The sequence below is a fragment of the Natrix helvetica genome (genome assembly GCF_964273705.1).
Source record: "Natrix helvetica genome assembly, chromosome: 3".
NCBI lineage: Eukaryota > Metazoa > Chordata > Lepidosauria > Squamata > Natricidae > Natrix > Natrix helvetica.
The window spans coordinates 68,522,689-68,542,613 of NC_138549.1; the positions used below are offsets into that span (position 1 = coordinate 68,522,689).

The 19,925-nt window shown below is 39.1% G+C and overlaps 1 protein-coding gene across 1 annotated transcript in view; it reads left to right on the forward strand.

Annotated features, from left to right (window-relative positions):
* The first annotated feature begins 293 nt into the window (after positions 1 to 293).
* Positions 294 to 19,925, forward strand: part of LAMC2 (laminin subunit gamma 2) — a 63,293-nt gene continuing 43,661 nt past the window's right edge. Inside the window, exons 1-3 of the mRNA XM_081946848.1 lie at positions 294 to 564; positions 15,981 to 16,169; positions 19,591 to 19,726. Coding sequence (XP_081802974.1) covers positions 483 to 564; positions 15,981 to 16,169; positions 19,591 to 19,726 — 407 coding nt within the window. The 5' untranslated portion in view covers positions 294 to 482. The remainder of the gene's footprint in view (positions 565 to 15,980; positions 16,170 to 19,590; positions 19,727 to 19,925) is intronic.

Below are 19,925 nucleotides of genomic sequence, written 5' to 3' on the forward strand. Positions count from 1 at the left end.
CAGAGGACCTTGGTGGAAACCACTGTAGTTGAAACCAGCATCTAACACTCTGTTTTAAGTCAATAGCAGAAATAGGAAAGATCCAGGCTTAAATCTTACTTCCCGTCCTACTGCCATTCCACTCCCTCCTGGCTTGTGGCCAGGGGCGGTTGCTGCTGTACTCTGTAGAGAACCGCCCCTGTGAACAACTAAGAAGAAATAGTTAAGTATTATACCTCTCTGCACTGTACATGGGCTGCTCCCTCCTCCCCCCCCCTTCTTTTTTAATTCACAAGGTGAGTCAGAGTGGAGGCAAGCTCCTTTCTTCCTGTCGAGAATGATTCAGGCAGGAGAGGCAATAAAAATTCCCTGAAAGAAGACAAGGAGGCACAGTGGAATAGGCTGCAGCGGGAAAGCCACCAGACAGAGACTACCTCCTGATTCAAGACCTCCGCTGGGAAGAACGTCGGATTTGAGCCACCTCTAGTCCTGGGTTGCCTGAAATGTCTCTACCTTGGCTGATAATTCTGAGTTGCCTTTCAGCTTCACTTTTCCCTGCAACTCTTGGCACCCAAAGAAGAGAAGGTGAGAGAGAAACTTAAATTAAAAGCATCCTGCTCTAGTTTTGGAAAGGGGTTCCATTTAGTTCCCTTTCTCTTTTTCCTGTTTTCCATGTGAAGGTTTCCCCTTAGGCAATTCTCCAAGTTGCAGCACATCTGGAGGTGCAAAAGAGGGTGCATAGTAAGCAGGTGGGGTTTATCAGGAACTAATAGCAGAGCGCTTTGATGTGGCCAGTTCTCAACAAGTGGATGATACAGAAGACAAGATTAGATGTTCACCTAACTTTTCTTCCCCAGGTTTTGACCCTTTTCCTCTCCTTAAACTAGTCCATATCATCCTTCATTGAAGCTTATGGATGATCACCTAGCAACTAAAAAAAACATGTTCATATGTTTTGTTTGGCTACGGGATAAAAACATTGCAATGACCTGGCCACCGCTTGGGACTTACATCCTACCATTTCAACAGGTCCTTTCATTGTAAATGAAAATAACTGGATAATAGCTAGGACTGAGAGTGTTTCATTCATAAAGTAAATTGTTCATTCTAAATTCCACGAAAATTCTATTTTTCTCTAATTTTTCAGATGGCTGATAAGTCCAACACAGACAATTTAAAGACCTTTCTGTATTTTGCACATATTTTTGCAGGCAATGCAATTATCTCTGAAGGGAATGCTGTAATTATTTGTTCTGGCTTTCAAGTTTGACACCAAGCTGAATGTACAAAGTGGTGGAGCATGTGTAACATATGTTCATACAATTAATTTCATGACATAATTTTACTAGGATTAAAAAGGTGTTTCTATCAGTATGCCTTTGGATAATGTGTGCCACTGACACATTTATCATCTTATAACTGATAATATATAACTCTCGCTATCAATATTACAAAGAGGTGTGTATTTTATAACATTGTAAATATTTTTCCTTTTAAACATTGTAGGAAATGTCATTTCACGGGCATGCTGAGAATCTTAATATAAAGCCTTATTCTATACATCATGAGGGGACATCAGTCCCTCTTCTCATTGCCCCCGGGACCAAACTTTTTATTTGCTTGCCTCTCCAAAAACAGATTTTGGAAAAGAGAGTATCTTCTCTGTATATAGAAGCTCAACTCACCAAGTGTGAGCTGTTATTATTAAGAAGTGTGAAAATAAATAAACAAAAACAAACAAATAAATAAATCAGTACCAACCAAAACTAGAGATATGGTAGGAATTAAAAGACTGTATGGAGTATCCTGAAAGAAGGAGCAATTTAACACAACTGTTTTCTTGACCTATTTCTAATTATTAAAGCTTTAAAAACTTTTAAGAGAAATAAAATCTGACTCTGATTTCTCTATTATCTCTTCATCACAAGTTTTGAACAATGAGTCTCTGATGGTTGAAAATGCATTATATGCTCAGTAAAGGCAATTAGTAAACTAGGAGTAAACTGCTCCAAGTATAGACAACTGAATTTTCCTTAGAGTGCCCAACCTTAGGGTGGGAAAATCCCTCCATGAAGAGTAGACTTTAAAGACAACTTAAGAACAAACCAAGCATGCATGTATTTATTAAACATCAGCCCATTGAAGAATATTTTTTTATCATTGAATGAATCTGTGGAATTGAACAAAACCTAATCTTTGCCTGCTTTACCAATGGAACTCTCTCCCCTCCTCACTTCTTTAGCATGTGGAGGATATTACTAGTCATTCCCATTTGCTTTCTACCAGCAATCCTCAGATTTCTTAATACTTTTTCCCATTGTTAAAAAACATTCAGCATATTACAGGTAGTTCTCAATTTGCGGCTGCAATTGGAGCCAGAGTTTCCATTGCTAAGTAAGGCGGTTAGGAGAGTTGCCCAAATTTTACAAGCTTTTTTTGCCATGGATGTTAAGTGAATAATTTCAAGTTGATAAGTTGAACATTCATTAAGGGAATCCAGATTCCCCATTGACATTGCTTGTCGGAAGTTGGCTGGGATGGTCTCAAATTTCGACCACATGATCCCGAGAGGCTGCAACCATCATATATACATCTGGTTGCCAAGGGCCTGAATTTTGATCATGGGGATGCTGCATAGGGTTGTAAGTGTAAGTCAATTTTTTCAGTGCTCTTGTAACTTTGAATGGTCACTAAACGAATAGCTGCAAGTCGGGGACTACCCGTAATCTATTTGCTCCATTTTTTTTTTTGCCATTTTTGTGTAACTTGCTGACTTTTAGTCCTTTTTTTCCCTGTCAACCAATTGTCTTGGTCTTTGATAGAATGTTACTCATTGCATTGTGCACTTAATCCAAAATTTGCTACGAAGTATTCAAGTTCTCAATATATGACATTTCTGCATATAATATGCATTTATCTTCTCTTCCCCAATTAACACACCACTAATTTCACCCCAATTGACACAATGGTTCACAAATACATGAAACAACTAAGAGACCCCACATCATTTTTAATACCCTGCTGAATGCTGAACAATTTATTTATACCTACTTTAATTTCATCAGGACCATATTTCCACAAAACATATAAACATATTCAAGTCTATTCGTTTGGCCATACATGTTATCTAGATCTACAGTGAAACTATAAGCTTTATTTTTCTCATTTTACAGTCTCGGGGACTTGCTGAAGAACAAAAATCTGCTTGCTTTTTTTCAGTGGAAGCTCACCAAACACTCCATCCATTCTTGAACTTTCTTGTTTGTTTGTTTGTTTGTTTGTTTGTTTGTTTATAGTTTATTGGCTGCCCAATGTAGTGGATTGTGGACAGGGTGCAAACTAAAGAGAGAGAAAAACAGCTAACCACAGGCAGCTTTGACTAAATTATTCTAATAACAAAATTCAGAGAACAAATTAGCGGCCATTAAACAAACAACAAACATCAACCCTAGGCCTGGGACCAAAGCTAGGTTTCCAAAGACCCCTAGGAGAGAGGATGCTATTTTTATCTCTGGAGGAATGTTGTTCCAGAGGGTGGGAGCCACAACAGAGAAGGTATGCTTCTCATTTGCACAAGATGGCAACATTTAATGGAGGGGGTCTGGACCATATTCGCTCTGCTGGAACATACTGAGTAGGCAGAAACAATTGGAGTCAGTCGTTTTTTTCTGTACTCACTCATCTCATTCTTATACACCTATCAATGCCACCTAAAAATCTTGTACACCGATTGATGTTGGAACAATCACCCCTTGGATCATTTTCATTCACATTCCAAATCATAATCTTTCATATGCTATGGTCATCATCAGATGGTCCCATGACTTTTAACTTTTATTAGCCACCATCTATGCACATAACACACACACACACACACACACACACACACACACAGAGCGTGTGCGCGAGAGAGAGAGACAGAGCATACAAACCCACATACACATATTTGTTGTTATTGTTGTTAGTTGCAAAGTCATGTCTGACCCATCATGACCCCATGGACAACCTGTCCTCTACCATCCTCTGGAGTCTATTTAAGACAGGAAGGGCAGTTCCTCCAGGCCTTCCTTTCCTCTACCATCCTCTGGAGTCTATTTAAGCTCATGCCTACTGCTTTGGTGACTCCATCCAGCCACCGCATTCTCTGTCATTCCATTCTTTTTTTTGCCCTCAATCTGTTCCAGTATTAGGCTCTTCTCCAGTGACTCCTTCCTTCTCATTAGGTGGCCAGAGTATTTAAGTTTCATCTTCAGGATCTGGCCTTCTAAAGAGCAATCAGGGTTGATTTGAAATCAGGAGACTGTGAGTTTTAGTCCCACTTTAAACATGAAAGCTAGTTGGGTGATTTTGGGCTAATCACTCTCTCAGCCCAACTCACATCACAGTGTTGTTATTGTGGAGAAAATAGGATTAATTAATTATTAATGAAAGTGGTAAAGATGAGTTAAAAAAAAGAAAACGAAGACTATAGTTCAGTGATCTATAACCTCAGAATGCGATTTAGCACAAAGTAACAGTATACTTTTAATTCTGGCTGGGCTTTAGTCTAATGGCATATTTGTAAAAGTTTCACTATATCCTGAGATTTGTTCATTTATAATTTATAATATAGCATTGAATATATATAATGGCTTCACAGGTTCAGAATGTTAACTAGAAATGAGGAAATCTAATGGATGATGATCTCCAGATTATTGGAAGTCACTGTCCATTAGATTACTAGGGCACAGACCTAAATAAGAGAAAGGTAAGGCATGAAAGCTAACATGGAGAGAAGGGTTTTATTTGTGAGCTTATAAATCAGCATTAGTTAGGGCCGTGAAATCAAGTTTGATTCCTGGTGTTCACCATCTTACTTCCAATAATGATTTGAAGTTCTTCCAAAAATATTTTTGTAATCTCTTTGATCCCATCTATCGTATCTATTATCATATTTTACTTCCTTCTACTTGGGTCATGCATAAACCTTTGTTCCTAGTCTATCATCTACTGTATATCATATGCTCATATTATAGTAATTTCTACTTGCTGATCATCACCACAAGTAATCCCATATTTTTATTTAATCAAGGACTGATTCATCCTTCTTGTAGGCCATGCTATTATTAGAATGTTCACATCCATAATTTGAAGATGCAAACCATTGCTTTTACTATTCTGATTTTTGCTATCATGAAAATATCAATATCCTCCAAAATGTTGTCTATCCTTGTCTTCCTTCCTAGGATTAAAATTCCTCTTCCCTTTTTCAGCATATTTCTCACCTTTAACTAGTTTTCAGCCCAGGAAAATTAAAATGGTTATTTTTACTTTTCTAGTTAACAGTAAACATTTTGATTCCCATTGTCTCTGACATCTATTTAATGCCTTCTTGCCATAATTTTCTTTCTGGAATGTGAGAGGAAGAGTTTCCTCATTACTTTGGTTCTGTGCTCAGTAATGTCCTCAATATTTGAGGGGCTGCCATAAAGAAGAATGGGATCTCATTAACCTATTTTCCAAAGCACCAGAAGGCAAGATAAGAACCAATGAATGGAAAATAACCAAGGAGAGAAGCAACCTAGAACTAAGGAGAAATTTCCTAATGGCGAGAACAATCAACCAATGGAATGCCTTGCCTTCAGAAGTTGTGGGTTCCCATCACTGAAAATTTTGAGGAAGAGACTGGACAGCCACCTGTCTGAAATGGTATAGATTCTCTTACTTGTGCAGGGAATTGGACTAGATGACCTTCAAGGTCCCTTCCAACTCTGTTATTCTATATTCTAAACTGTGGAATAATCTATTGTCTTCTTCCAGATATTTTAAAATCCCAGTTTAGACTATAGCTCTAGAGTCTCCTAGTAAACTCCCATCCAGATACCAGTTATGAGTGACCCTGCTTAGCATTTTGAGACCACCTTAGATGGGCTACCTGCTGCTACCTGCTATACAGGTAGTCCTCAACTTACCACCACAATTGAGCCCAAAATTTCTGTTGCTAAGTGAGATAGTTGTCAAGTGAGTTTGGCTCCATTTTACATCCTTTCTTGCCATAGTTGTTAAGTGGCTCACTGTAGTTGTTAAGTAAATAACATGGCTTTTAAGTGAATCTTGCTTCCCTATTGACTTTGCTTGTCAGAGGGTTGCAAGAGATGATCACATGACCTTGGGACACTGCAAACATCAAAAATATGAGCCAGTTGCCAAGCATCCAAATTTCTCGCAAGTGTGAAAAATGATCATAAGTCACTTTTCTTTAGTGTAGTAACTTCCAACCGTCATTAATGAATGGTTGTAAGTGAAGGACTACCTCTATATCAAATTCCAGCCAGTCAGCTTCTGTTACAAAATGACTATGCTTAGCATAGGCAGATTTCAATACCATGTAGGCAGACTGTTAAAACAACACCTGTTGTCTCTTCTTTCTCTTTACTCATCATGAATAAAAAGAGACATGAAAATGCAGAATGCTTAAGCTGGAATGTTAGAAGCACATTGAAATAAAAGTTGTACTACTACAATTAACAGCCCAATTGTGTCTAATAGTGTTGAGTGCTTTTGGTTACTGAGCAAATATCTTAATCCTGCTGCCTGAATGAACAAAATGAAAAGTACTGACCCCAAAATACTCCCTTTGTAAAGACTGGAAGGAGGGGGAAAAGACATTCTTTTTTGCTTGCCAAGATCCTGAGAGCCATAAGTAGTAACTTGAATTACAGCCAAATCCTACTTTCCTAGAAGCAGGGAACTCTTGTCATCCCCAGCCAATCTGGCTAATAGTGAAGGATTGAAAGTGTGGTAACCCTGAATTCCGGAACACCCAAAATCAGCCACCGAGACTGCCAGCCAGTGTGAAGTCTTCAATATGGAGTTGTGTTTTAAAAAAAGAAGAAAGAAATAGAGGTTTATTTCTCACCTATGCTTCCTCATTAATAGAACAGGCTGTTTGATTTAAACTTCTTCCAAATTTGTGTGAGTGTGTTTGTGTGCGTGTGTCTTCAAGGTAAACCAGGGTGCCAGTTATTAGTGTAAGTACAATCTATATTATACAGTAAAAAAAATCTCAAGGTACTCCTCCCCCCTCAGATTTTGTTCATCTGACTTTTGCCTTGGTGGCAGCATTTCTTCCTTTCCTTAAAATTATTCCATCTGCCCATTAAAAGGTGTTTTAGTTCTGTGCTCCATCCAATTGCATCTTTTACATTGAAGGAAAAATACAGAGGGCAAATGCAGAGATTCCTTTAAGGCTAATGGCAGGTATGAAGAAACTGGGTTTTTTTTTTTGGGGGGGGGGGTAAAGATAAGATATATGGATGCTTTCATACTTTTATAAAGTGAATGAATAACAATGCAATGACCAAAAGATACTAAACCCATGATGGTGCACCTATAGCATGCGTGCGGGAAGTGGCACACAGCCATCTCTCTAGGACCTGAACCGTCGTCCATTGCTCTTCCAGTTCTGGTGTGCCAGCCAGCTGGTCTTCATGTGCGCCGGAGCACCAGAAACTGGAAGAGCAGCTGCCCATGCACGCACCAGGAAGATTTTCTTCCGGTTTTCAGCATACACATGCACACCAGTACATGCCTGCGCACCAGAAACCAGAGGTCCAGGTGGTCGGTGCTCATGTGCAGACTGGAAATTGGAAAATCATCTTCCCGGCATATGCATGTGCACCAGACGGCTGCTCTTCCGGTTTCCGGTGAGCGCATGTGCACCGGCCACTTGGTCTTCATGCGTGCATGCGCGCCAGAAACCAAAAGACCATCTTCCCATTCCCGGCACGTTCATGCACACTGGGCAGCTGCTCTTCTGTTTTTTTGCATGTGTGCATGCGCATGCATGCACGCTCTCCCATTTCGGCACTCAGTGCCGAAAAGGTTCCCTAACACTGTACTAAACTGTCCTTTAATGGTAAAAACAAAAAAAGTACAACATTGCTAGAGGGAATTGCAATGAATTTAGCTTGGGCACCATGCCCAAGCGAAATTCAGAAAAACAACACAGACCTTCATGGGGTTGAGGGAAGTGAGCCACAGCATAATCCTATGCATGTCAACTTAGATGTAAAACTCATTGAATTAAACAAAGCATTGTTCTTGATAGGATTTGTGTCTCAGGATCACTGAAAGCAGCATTAACTGTGCTCTTGCACTTGTATGTTATTTTTTCAGCAAACATTAGTATTGGTTACTGCCTTTCCTTCTGGAATCCCTCTCTGGAATTTTTGTGAGAGTTTATAATGTTATAGGAAAGTCTGGAAACATTTCTTCATCTTTAACCACATTAAATATTTTTAGATACTGTCTTCTTCAAATAACATTTATAGCATTTAAAATACCACAAATCAAATATGTTTCATGAAATACATTTTAGAGTTGATTTGTTCATCATCTTCTTATCTTTTTCCACAAGCAGATGACATTATTTTTAAAGACATTTTAAAATGCATTTTTAAAAAAATGCTCATTTATTGAGATATTTTTCTGCTTATCTCAACCACATTATTTTCCAATGGCAAAAAACATGTCTAGAATCATTTTGAAGATGGGAATATAGTTTTAGGAGGAAAACCCACTTCAGAACTGAGAGTCTCATTCAAACTGAATAAATAAACAGAAATCATGAAACAACTTGATAGGCACAGCAAGATAGGCAAGAGATGTGGTTTAACTTTGTAAAAATTACAGGAAGCCTTATCATGATGTCATTGTCTTCAAGACTGTTGTTTATGTTTTTTAAATATACTTTTTTACAAGTTGCAGCAAAACCCAGACATGATAGATTGATGTCATCCATAAGTGAATTAATCTGTTGGATAGGGAAAATTAGTTTGCTATAATTATATGTGGACAGTTAATTAACCAAATATCATTCTCATATTTGAAGTTTGTAGTAAATAAGCAAGAGGTATCACATTTTGTAAAATCTTGGATTTGAGTAATATCTGTTCAGAAGAACAATGAACAGGGCACTGATGGAGAAGAGCAGAAAGAGTTGGGAGGGGGTGGAGTTAAATGCACCATCAGTTTAGAGACCTTGCATTGCCACAAGAGATCCAAGTACAGCCTCCCTTGAATTCTATTGACCTTTATCTAGCGACAATTTGATGCTTAGCCTTAATTGACTAGATTCTTATATATAGGTTTAAATAAATTTTGTATGTTGCAACTTTATGAATGATCCTGATTCTTTGCACCTGACAGGCACCAAGGAATGTTGCTTTGTGGATGTTAGCATCTCTCATTGAGCAAAATAAGCATAGAATCAAAGTAATGGAGAGGTTCTTACATTCCAGAAGTAGAATTTTATTCCTGAGTGTAAATTCTTGTCAGAATTTTATGGCAAGAAATGGGAAGACTTTTAGATGTAGTCAATCCAGTATGAATTTTACCAGATCTACTTGTGGTCCAGTGGTGGGATTCAAAAAATTTTACTACCGGTTTTGTGGGCATGTTTTAGTGGGCGTGACATGCTTGGTGGGCATGGCAGGGGAAGGATACTGCAAAATCCCCATTTCCTCCCGATCAGCTGGGACTTGGGAGGAAGAAAATAGATGGGGACGGGGCCAGTCAGAGGTGATATTTACCGGTTCTCCGAATTACTCAAAATTTCCACTACCGGTTCTCCAGAACTGGTCAAAACCTGCTGAACACCACCTCTGTTGTGGTCCACTCCTAAACTCTGCTCTCCAACCAATACTCCATGCTCAGAATCTTTTTTCCCACTTGTACCAATATGGGAAAATAGTATAATGTTTGAGGAATCGCTTTCTCCTTGTGTTAAGACTTTTAAAATTTAAAAGATATCATACCAAATTGTTCCTGATGGGCTAGGTTTCGGTGGAAGCCTTTTTTTCAGAAGTATTTTCTGTATTTCTTAGTGGTCATATAGTTATTGACTTGAATTTTGCAACTCTGATTTAATACTTTATTATACTGTAGTTAGTTGATGGGTTGGCTGATTTGGCAAATTCCAATTATGATTTGGTGTGATATCTAAATAGATCAAACTTTCGATTATTGTACCACACAAGAAATGATTAAAACATAAAACTTCATAGTGTAGGATAGAAAAGAGCAGAGAAAGTCTTCTCAATCAAAATATGCCCCTTACATATTTGGAACTTTACAGGCACTGTTTAAATGGGGCTGATATTCCCAGTTTTATAGCTAACATTTACCCTACATCACGATTCGTTTAAAGAAACAGAAGGTAAAGAATAAAAAGCAAATATCCTTTTATTCCTTTATAGTTTATGTTAGAAAGCAGTAATTGTAAGGCTGTTTTATGTTTAACCTTGCAGCCACAGTTAACTACATCTCCTATATCAGTTGTGGATCACCAAACAAACACGGATGCCCAATAAAGTTCAATATATATGAGTGTGTTTGATTTTCACTCTCAATTCATCTAACTTTCCCTCTAAGTTTCAGGATTACAGCTCTCATAATTCCAACCCCATTTGGCCAGGTGTTTGGAATTTAGGCACTTCCAGATTCAACATAAGTCTTTGAAAACACCCTTCCCCTTAATTCAAAATATTTTGCCAACTAATCCTTGGTCAAAAATGCCTCTTTGGGGGAAATCTGATAGGATATGTGCTGTGTACCTGCAAATGTTTTGAAGACATTATCTCAACCCTTTTTAAAATCTTGACTGAGGCCAGAATCATGAGATTAAATGAGATAAAAACCATAATCTTTTTGAGAGATGAGTTCTTGTAGAAAAAGCACAGAGTGAGCCTCTTTTAGTCTGACAGAAGGCTACAGTGGCTTCTGATTCTGCTGGTTGTGTTATCTCTCAGGACCATGTTTGTGCGTTGGAGACTGAGCAGAATGTTCCTTGCAGGAACAGTCTTGGAGATAAATTTTAGGAGACACTGCCTCTCCTGTCCATGGTGCTGTTTAATATCTTTATGAAATCAGTGAAAGCAGGTATTAGACGTCTGGTGCTAAGTATCATCAGTGTGAAGATGACAGTCTTTTTCCCATAGCATCTGAATCACAAAAGGTTGTGTGTGCTCTGAATCAGTGCTTGGAGGCCATAGAAGGGTGTAGATGAGGGTTAATAAATCAAGACAAAATCCTAATGTGGTGGAATTTCCAGACAAGGGAATTTTGGACTTTACCTGTTCTAAATGGAGTTGTATTTTCTCAGAATGAAATATCCAGAGTTTGGATATTTCCAGAGTTTCTAAAATCATCAATTGGTGATCAAGATACTTCCTTGAGATCTCTGCTTATGGCTAATCTCAGTCAGTATGTCAGGTATAGACTTCACAATCAGGAATAAACTACTTACAATAGTTGGTAATTGGCAGAGGCTAAAGAAAGCGATCCTGGACAAAGATACTGCCTAAGCAAAAGGAGTTGAAGCATATTTTAAAGTCTAGAATAACCAGATGACATTCAGAAGTGAATCCAACATAAGCTCCCTTAATTCACTGAACTAAGGAAGAGAAAATACAGTACAATCAGACTTGCATGATTCTGTTATAATAGCCGATCTCAATAAAAGTAATTTTAGCCTTCTTGTGGGGTTGATGTTTTGGTCTGGTTCACTTAGCAGGACTGACTTCACCTCATGTTTATAACACTGTAGTGTGCCGTGTGTAGTCCATCCTTGCACTTGGTCTGGAAGCCACAACAAACTACGCAAAACAACCCAGTAAGCTACCTGGCCATGCCTATGCAAAACTTTAACTGAAGCTGCCAATTAGCTACCAAGACTTGTTCAAGGTTTTAGTTATGATATACAAGACTCTAAAAACACGGGCCCAAGGTTGCTATTAGACAGACTTGGTCAGTCACTGAGATCATTGAGGAAGTATGCCAAGGACTATAGTAGAAAACTTTCTGATTGCTGTTTGCAGGCAGCCTTTCCACTGGCATCCTTTCCTTCCTGACACTTGGGAAGTCAAAATGTATGTCTGGAGAGCAGCTAGTGCAGAGAAATAGAAATTGCATCAGAAATGGGTCAGTGGGAGAAAGATCTCCTACCCCTTGTTTGTTACTGTTTTCGGCATGAATTTCATCCCTTCACAAAATTGCTTTTCTCTAATAAAAGATACTGGGATTTAAAGCCTTTCTGTGCAGTACAAAGAAGACCTATTTTTTCCTCCCCCCCCCATTAGTCATGTTAATCATGGTCTGTAATCAGCCATTACAAGAGGCAGCATTAAGTTATGGAATTTTTTCTCCTTGGCCCCATACAGTTCAGCATCAGTTGCAAATTATATCAAATTGGATGCTCTTTGGTACTGTTCTATCAATAGGTGAGGTCAAATTATGGAATTAGAGGGTAGGAAAGTACTTTAGAGCTCCAGGGTAGGAATCCTCAGACTTTCACAAGCAAAAGTTTGTCCAAACTTTGAAAGCCTCTAGCAATCGAGTATCCATGACTCAGGAGGCAGACTGTTTCACTGCTTCACAGCAATCATGGTCAGGAAATTCCCTATTTCAAGTTTGGATTTCCCTCTGCAAAGCTCCCTCATGTTTTTCTTGAAGGAATAAATCCTTCTCCTCTTTCCTGTGACAGCCTTATTACATGTCCTTATTAGCCCTTTCAGGCTGTTGCAGAAATAGATCCTTTTTTCAACTGCCTTGACCAGGCTGCCTCTGCCACTCCACTCTTTCCTGCTGAAGACTATGCTGTACCATCCTCTCTTTATCATGCAAAAGAAATTAGCATTTGTGTGTGCATATGTGTGTGTGTGCCGCTTATCTCACTCTGTGATATCATTCACTTTAGTTTTTTATCTGTCAAGGGAAGGAAAATAGAAATTCATCACTTCTCCACTTTTCTGAATCGTTATCATATTCAATAGATGTTTTTCCACCATTTGGGGATGCTGACAAGGGGAGAGATGAACCAAAGCTGGAGGAATCAACCAATGATTTTACTTATTAAATCCTACAGATGCATAATCAGATATTGGTATTTGGCAGGTAGGCAGGGACGTGCGGTCAGAGGAGGCAGAGCCTCACCGCTCTCATCATGAAAAGAAAAAAAAAGGGAAAGGGGAAAAGGCACACATGGTCCGATTCCCTGCCTTCCTGAAGGGGACCGCGGAGCATGCTCCGCCGGCTTGCGCTCTGCAATCCCCTTCATGTTGACTCAGGAAGGCGGGGAATGGGACCATGTGTGCAGGAGGCTGAGGCAGCCTTAGCCTCCTGCATACGCGCGGCTCGCGCTCTGCGGTCCCCTTCATGTTGACTCAGGAAGGCGGGGAATGGGAGGCAGCCTCAGCTTCCTGCACACATGGTCCCATTCCCCGCCTTTCTGATGATGTCACCAGCCTCACCAGCCATAAACCTCACCGCACGTCACTGCAGGTAGGATAGGGATTGCTTATAGGGACTGCAAAATTTATGCTGGCAGAAAGTTTTCTCCCAATTAAACAATGGGTAGAGATATCTTTATAGCATCAGGGAAAGCTCTAAGATGCTAATTTCTCCATGCAATGTGTAGTGGACTTCAGCCCAGTTTTGTACAATTGTTATGTTAGGTCAATCAGAACATCTATTATAAATGCTGATAAAGCAATAGATAGTGACCAAAATGATTTCATTCTGAATTTCTGGAAAGGCCAATTTCTTTGGAAACAGTCAAGTTCTAGCAAGACTTACTTTCAGCGGCACTGAAGAAAGTTTTTGGGGCTGCTGCCAGGCATGCGAGCTGCAGCCGTGCCTCTGGCAACCTGGGTAAATTCCAGGTGGTGCAGAGTGACTGCTGAAGGGAATGAGATCAGCTTGGCAGCCATGGCAGAGCCTGGGCAGGTCTGAATGATAGGATCTTCTCAGGTACTTGGAATGTAAGAGTCATGCCTGAACTTGATTGCATGCGTTGGCAGCCAAAGTGAGGATTAGCTAGAGCAGCTGTTGACGACTCTCTGGGTTTCTGACAAATATGTGGTTATTCTCAGTGCGATGGATAACAGGTTGGCAGCATAGGGGACAGAGATGGAGACATGTATGCTTTCGGGGGGTGGTTTCTGATCAGTACAAGTATCAGAATTTTCTTCCTTTTCATTAGGACTTGTTCTTGTTTTGCATAGGGCTACATGTTTATATATGTGCAGTAAAGGTGAAAGATAAAGGATTCCCTGCGGATTTTACTCCACTAGTCGTAGCCGACTTTAGGGAGTGGAGTTCATCTCTGTTTCAAGACCATTGAACCAGTGCTATCCAAAGACATTTTCCACAGGCATGTGGCCAGCACTGTTTACCTTCCCACTGAAGGGGGTACCTGTTTATCTACTTGCATTTGCATGCTTTCGAACTGCTAGGTTGGCAAGAGCTGGGGTGAGGATGGGAGCTCACCTTGTTGCGTGGAACTTGGGTCTCGAACCTGGACTACAGACTTTCCAGCCGACAAGACAGTGTCTTAATCACTGAGCCACCACACTGCCCATATACAGTACATGAAGATACTGAGTTTAAATCCTATTGCCAAAAAAAATATCGTTAAATGAATTTATATTGCTAAGAAACTTTCTTTTTTTGCAAATCTTTCTCAATCCATCTCAATATCTCAAAACAGAACTACACTAGTGCTGAATAATAATAAGTTAGAACTGTACCCACAGCTTAAAGAATTTGAATACAGTTCTGAATTATACTATACTTTATGTTGGTTTACCTTATATACTCCTGCATAGGCCCATCCACGGATTAGTTGACCCTCACATTTTTAGCCATAACATCATGAAAAACGTTCTATCTGTAAATAAGGTGATCTCCCAAATCTTCATATGTTTTAATTTTCACAATTGGCTTCTTTGAGGTTGGTGCATTTTCCATAATATTTTGGTTAAAATGTGATCTGCAGATGGGCTTATGCACAAGTTTATATAGAATATATATGGATATTTTTAAAAAGCTGAGGGGAAAATTTACCACATATCCCAAGAATGGGATAAGCCCATACTTGGTTAAGCCAAACCCAGTTTTCGTGTGTATTTTGGCACCTAACATTCTTGCCTTATCTGTGAGTATATTTGATTTATCTCTTTAACAATCACAGCCTTTGCTCTGTAAAATCTCTAGATCAGGGCTGTCAAACTCCTGGCCTGCAGGCCGGATGTGTCATGAGCTGGCCACGCCCATGCCCGGTTTAGTGAAGGGGAGAAACGTCCCAGTATGTCACTTGATGCTACTGTGACAACGTGAGTTTGACACCCCTGCTCTTCGATACTGAAGTGTAGACACTGAGAAATCTAGTAGAGATTCCTGTGGCCTCCACATTCTATGAACAATCCTGGGATTTCCAAAGACTGTAAATGGCTGGCTAACATTAAACCATTTTGTACTTATGGCTGTGATGTTTCCTTTAATCCTCTTGAAAGTAAAGGCTAAGTCCATCTTAACACGTTTGTTCATAATTTTGAATAACTGCTTTCCCATCCCTTGCTGTTCCTAAGCCTTACTTCTTCTTTCTTATCATTTACCTATTACTCTGCTACTGTTAAAATTTAGATTATAAGATTCCCTGGGGCAGGAAAATGACATAACACATACAACAATAAAACATAAAGGTAATTAATACATTAACTAATTTTATGCTGCCGTGCAAATGTGACATTTCCCTGATTTTGTTGTTCAGAGCTGCTGTATCTGCCGAAGCAAGAAAATTTAACTGAGGTGCAAGGAAGTTAGGGATCAAAACTAACTCACTTTCTTACTGTCCCAGTTGTAAGTTACTTCTGCGTTTCAACGTGGGAAAGTCTAGTTTTGCTTCCCTCAGGAACTTCTACATATTAAATTAGGAAATTCTGTTTAGCTGTGTGGTGAAAGAGAAAAGAGAATTTGAAACTTGGAAAACCAAAAAGAATGAGAAGTGTAATTCATCTATGCTCTTCTAAATTGCATTGTTTCAAGGAAGGAAAAATCACATTATTAGTAATAGTGTTGCAAATAAGGAGATTCTAATACTTCAATAAATAAACTGCACAATAAATCTAATCAGCCTTGCCTCTTTTGTCTAACGGTAGCAGTTCTGTGGATTTGTTTTCCAGCCTGCAACTGCAATGGGAAGTCCAGATACTGCATCTTCGACCCTGAGTTGCTCAGGCAACAGGGAAATGGGTATCGGTGCCTCAACTGTATCGACAACACGGATGGAATAAATTGTGAGCGATGCAAAGAGGGCTTCTATCGCCGGTCTCAACAAGATCAGTGCATGCCCTGCTACTGCAACCTCAGAGGTAGGTAGACACAGATTTAGGAAATGAGAAAGGAAAAAAAAACCTCTGACTCATAGGCCATCTCCCCACTTACACACAAATATGCAAGTAGCTCCAGGCAATATCTTTTTTGTGTCATGTTCTCATGGTTCTGCCTTTATCTTGGATTTAAAAAATGAGCTACGGTGGCACAGTGGTTAGAGTGCAATACTGCAGGCTACTTCTGCTGACTGCCAGCTGCTTGCAATTTGGTGGTTCAAATCTCACCAGGCTCAAGGCTGACTCAGCCTTCCATCCTTCCGAGGTGGGTAAAATGAGGACCCAGATTGTTGCGGGCAATATGCTGACTCTGTAAACCGCTTAGAGACGGCTGTAAAGCACTGTAAAGTGGTATATAAGTCTTAGGACTATTCTATTGCTATCTTATCCCCAGGCCCTCTGTGAAACAGGCCGAGGATTAAGGGGCGGGAGACCAGGTGCTGTTAGAGTGCTGGATTATTTTTACTTATTTATGTATTTGTCAAATGCACATTTCACATAACATAACACTGGATGATATTCAATTAAATCTATTATTCAAACCTACTACAAAAACCAATTAGAAATGATGAACAAATAAAACAAGACCACAAGGAGGAGATTACACATAATAAAGCCAGAGCACAGGCTCCCTGTTACTAGGGATCTCCAGACTTGCTGAAAAAAAATCATGTTTTAAGGGCTTTCTGGAAGGCTAACTGTTAGATACTAGCTTCAGTTATAATGGTTTCCACCAAGGTCCTCTGTTCTGGTGGGAACAGAGGTTTAATCTCATTGGACGAAGGGTCTGACAGCTCCCTATAAAAAGGCTGCTGTCAGACTCAACCTTCACTGGATTGTACATACTTGTTCTGTTACAATAAAGAGCTGCTGTTGCTTAAGCCTGAGTGTGCCTTTCCATTACCCGATCTAACACTAACCTTACCTTAAAAGGATGATATTCTGGAGAGTGAAGGCCTCAGCAGAAAAGGCTCACCTCCTAGGTCCCATCAGATGGAACTGTTTGTCAGATGAGACCCACAGCATGCCTCTCCTGATAGACCTGATGGTTGATATTCCCCTGCAATCTTACTTTCTTGTTTATTTTTTATTATGTTTATTGCTTTTTATTTTTTATTATATTTATTTTATGAAGGGTTTTGATGTCATGATATTGTTTTAATTGTTGCTGATTTTATGGTGCCCAGAGTACATCCAGTGAGATCAGCAGCTGTGTAGTTTTACTAAACAAACAAACAAACAAACAAACAAACATAGGGATTCACTCACTCACTCACTCAATCAATCACATGAGAGGTGATTGTTGGCTTGGTAAATATGGATACTTTAAATTTAAGTCTTTCTCCTCAGCATATGTATGTTAAATGAAACCACTGGTTTATAATCAGAAATTCATATGTAATAGATATTACAGAATTGTAATATCAGTACTAGCAACAATAATTATAACAAAACAGAAATAAATATTTTGTTTTGCGCTGTTATCTCATATTCAATTCCAGTATTTTTTTTTCTTTTGTCTATCTTTTTCTAATTTGTTAGATTTAGTGTGTAATACTATGCTGGTGAATAAGTGAAATACATGTTTGATTGCAATTTACTCATTCCTTTTCTGTACAAACACAATATGGTCTAGTAAGTCTAGAACATTTTTGTTGTGCAAGCCAAAGTCAAAGATTAAATGAGGTATTGGTATTGGTATTGGTTTAGTGTTCAGTTTCTCATTCCCTTCAGTCTTTAAAATTTGCATCATGAATTAATTGATAACAGATATTTATAAAAGCTGATTGTGGATTTTGGGTCTCATAGGATTTAATGATGTTCTCTAATGACTCAGGCATCTCTGAAATTGAAACTGCTGTGCTGTCGATCCTAATCAAGATGTCAGTAAACATAATTATAAATATTGCCAGAGGGTGGTAACTGACAAATAGTATTTATTTTATAACAGAACTTAAAGACTCATCATGATAATCTACTAGTTAATCTAACGTAAAAAGCCCAGCATCCATCCTTCTCTAACAATGTTATTAGAGTTCTTTCTGAATATTATTTATTGTTATTTAGTTCTGTATCACTCTTCCTCCTAGAGTGGAAACCACATAGTATACTTGTAACTCTGACATTTCAAGAATAGCTTCATCTTTACTCTACATTTTATGTTATATTGCTTTCAGGGACGTGCGGTCAGCGGAGGCAGGGGAGGCAGAGCCTCACCGCTCTCATCATGAAAAGAAAAAAAAAGGAAAAGGGAAAAGGCACATGTGGTCCGATTCCCTGCCTTCCTGAGTCAACATGAAGGGGACCCCTGAGCGCGCTCCTCAGTCCCATGGCTCGCGCTCCGCGGTCCCCTTCATGTTGACTCAGGAAGGCTTGGAATGGGACCATGTGTGCAGGAGGCTGAGGCTGCCTCAGCCTCCTGCATACGTGGTCCCATTCCCCGCCTTCCTGATGACGTCACCAGCCATAAATCTCACCGCACGTCACTGATTGCTTTCATTTTTCTAAAATGAATCTACTTGTGTTTGTGTCTGTTGCCTTACTGCTGACTATTTTAGTTAACATTTGATGCCTTTTTTGTATACTACTCTGGATTTGCACTCTAGAAGGAAGAGAGATAGAGAACTAAAATAACAGCAATGATATCACTAAATATTATATTGCAATAATCCAAATGTGTGATTATTAAGACATAAAACAATAAGTGAGTCTAGGCTAAACTTGGGATACATAGAAATGGTATATTAGCTGAAGTTAAGAATAACTACAAGTAGTTTTCAACTTACAATTGAGCCGAGAATTTATGTTGCTAAATGAGAAATTTGTTAAGTGAGCTTTGCCCCATTTTATGATCTTTCTTTTGTAAATTAGTAACATGGTTATTAAGTGAATCTGGCTTTAAAATTGACTTTGCTTGTCCGAAGGTCACAAAAATTGTTCACATGACTCTGGGACACTGCAATTGTCATATGTATAAATCAGTTGCCAAGTGGCTGAATTTTGATCATGTAAGTAAGGGGATGCTGCAATGGTTGAAAGTGTGAAAAATGGTCATAAGTCACTTTTTTTTAGTGCCGTTGTAACTTTGAACGTTCACCAAAGGAACTGTTGTAAGTCGAGGACTACGTGTATAGACTGGAATCAAGGATAGTCTCTAAGCTTGAACTTGGTTGCTTGGAAGGTATGTTGCATCGTCTAGAGCAGGCTACCTTTCTCATTCTAAGAGAAGCACATATCTGTGATACTTACCTTATGGAATTCAGCTTCAGAGTTTTTCTTCTCCTCCATTGCCTTGTCGCTTCCAAACTTCTGAAATGTTTGAGATCTCATAGACAAGTTGAGAATAAATCATACTGCCAGAAATTAGTCTACAGTATTATATTTCCACATTTCTTCTTCATAGGTTCTGTCAGTGCACAGTGTGATAAGAATGGCCGGTGTCATTGCAAACCTGGTGTGACAGGTGATAAATGTGACCGATGTCAGAATAATTTCCATTCCTTCTCTGAGGCTGGATGCATAGCTGTTGGGCAAATACAGTAAGTACCTTCAAGTTTATGGAACTGTCGATCACGGAAAATTGTGTCTTTGTGGAAATTCAGATTTGCTTCAATACGGCAACAAAAAACACATTTTGTTGATTTTGTATGCTTTTACATAAAGCTCTGAATCACAGATTCCCCATACCATTTGCTAAAAATGCTATCTAGACCGTATATCGGAAACTGCATTTTTCAA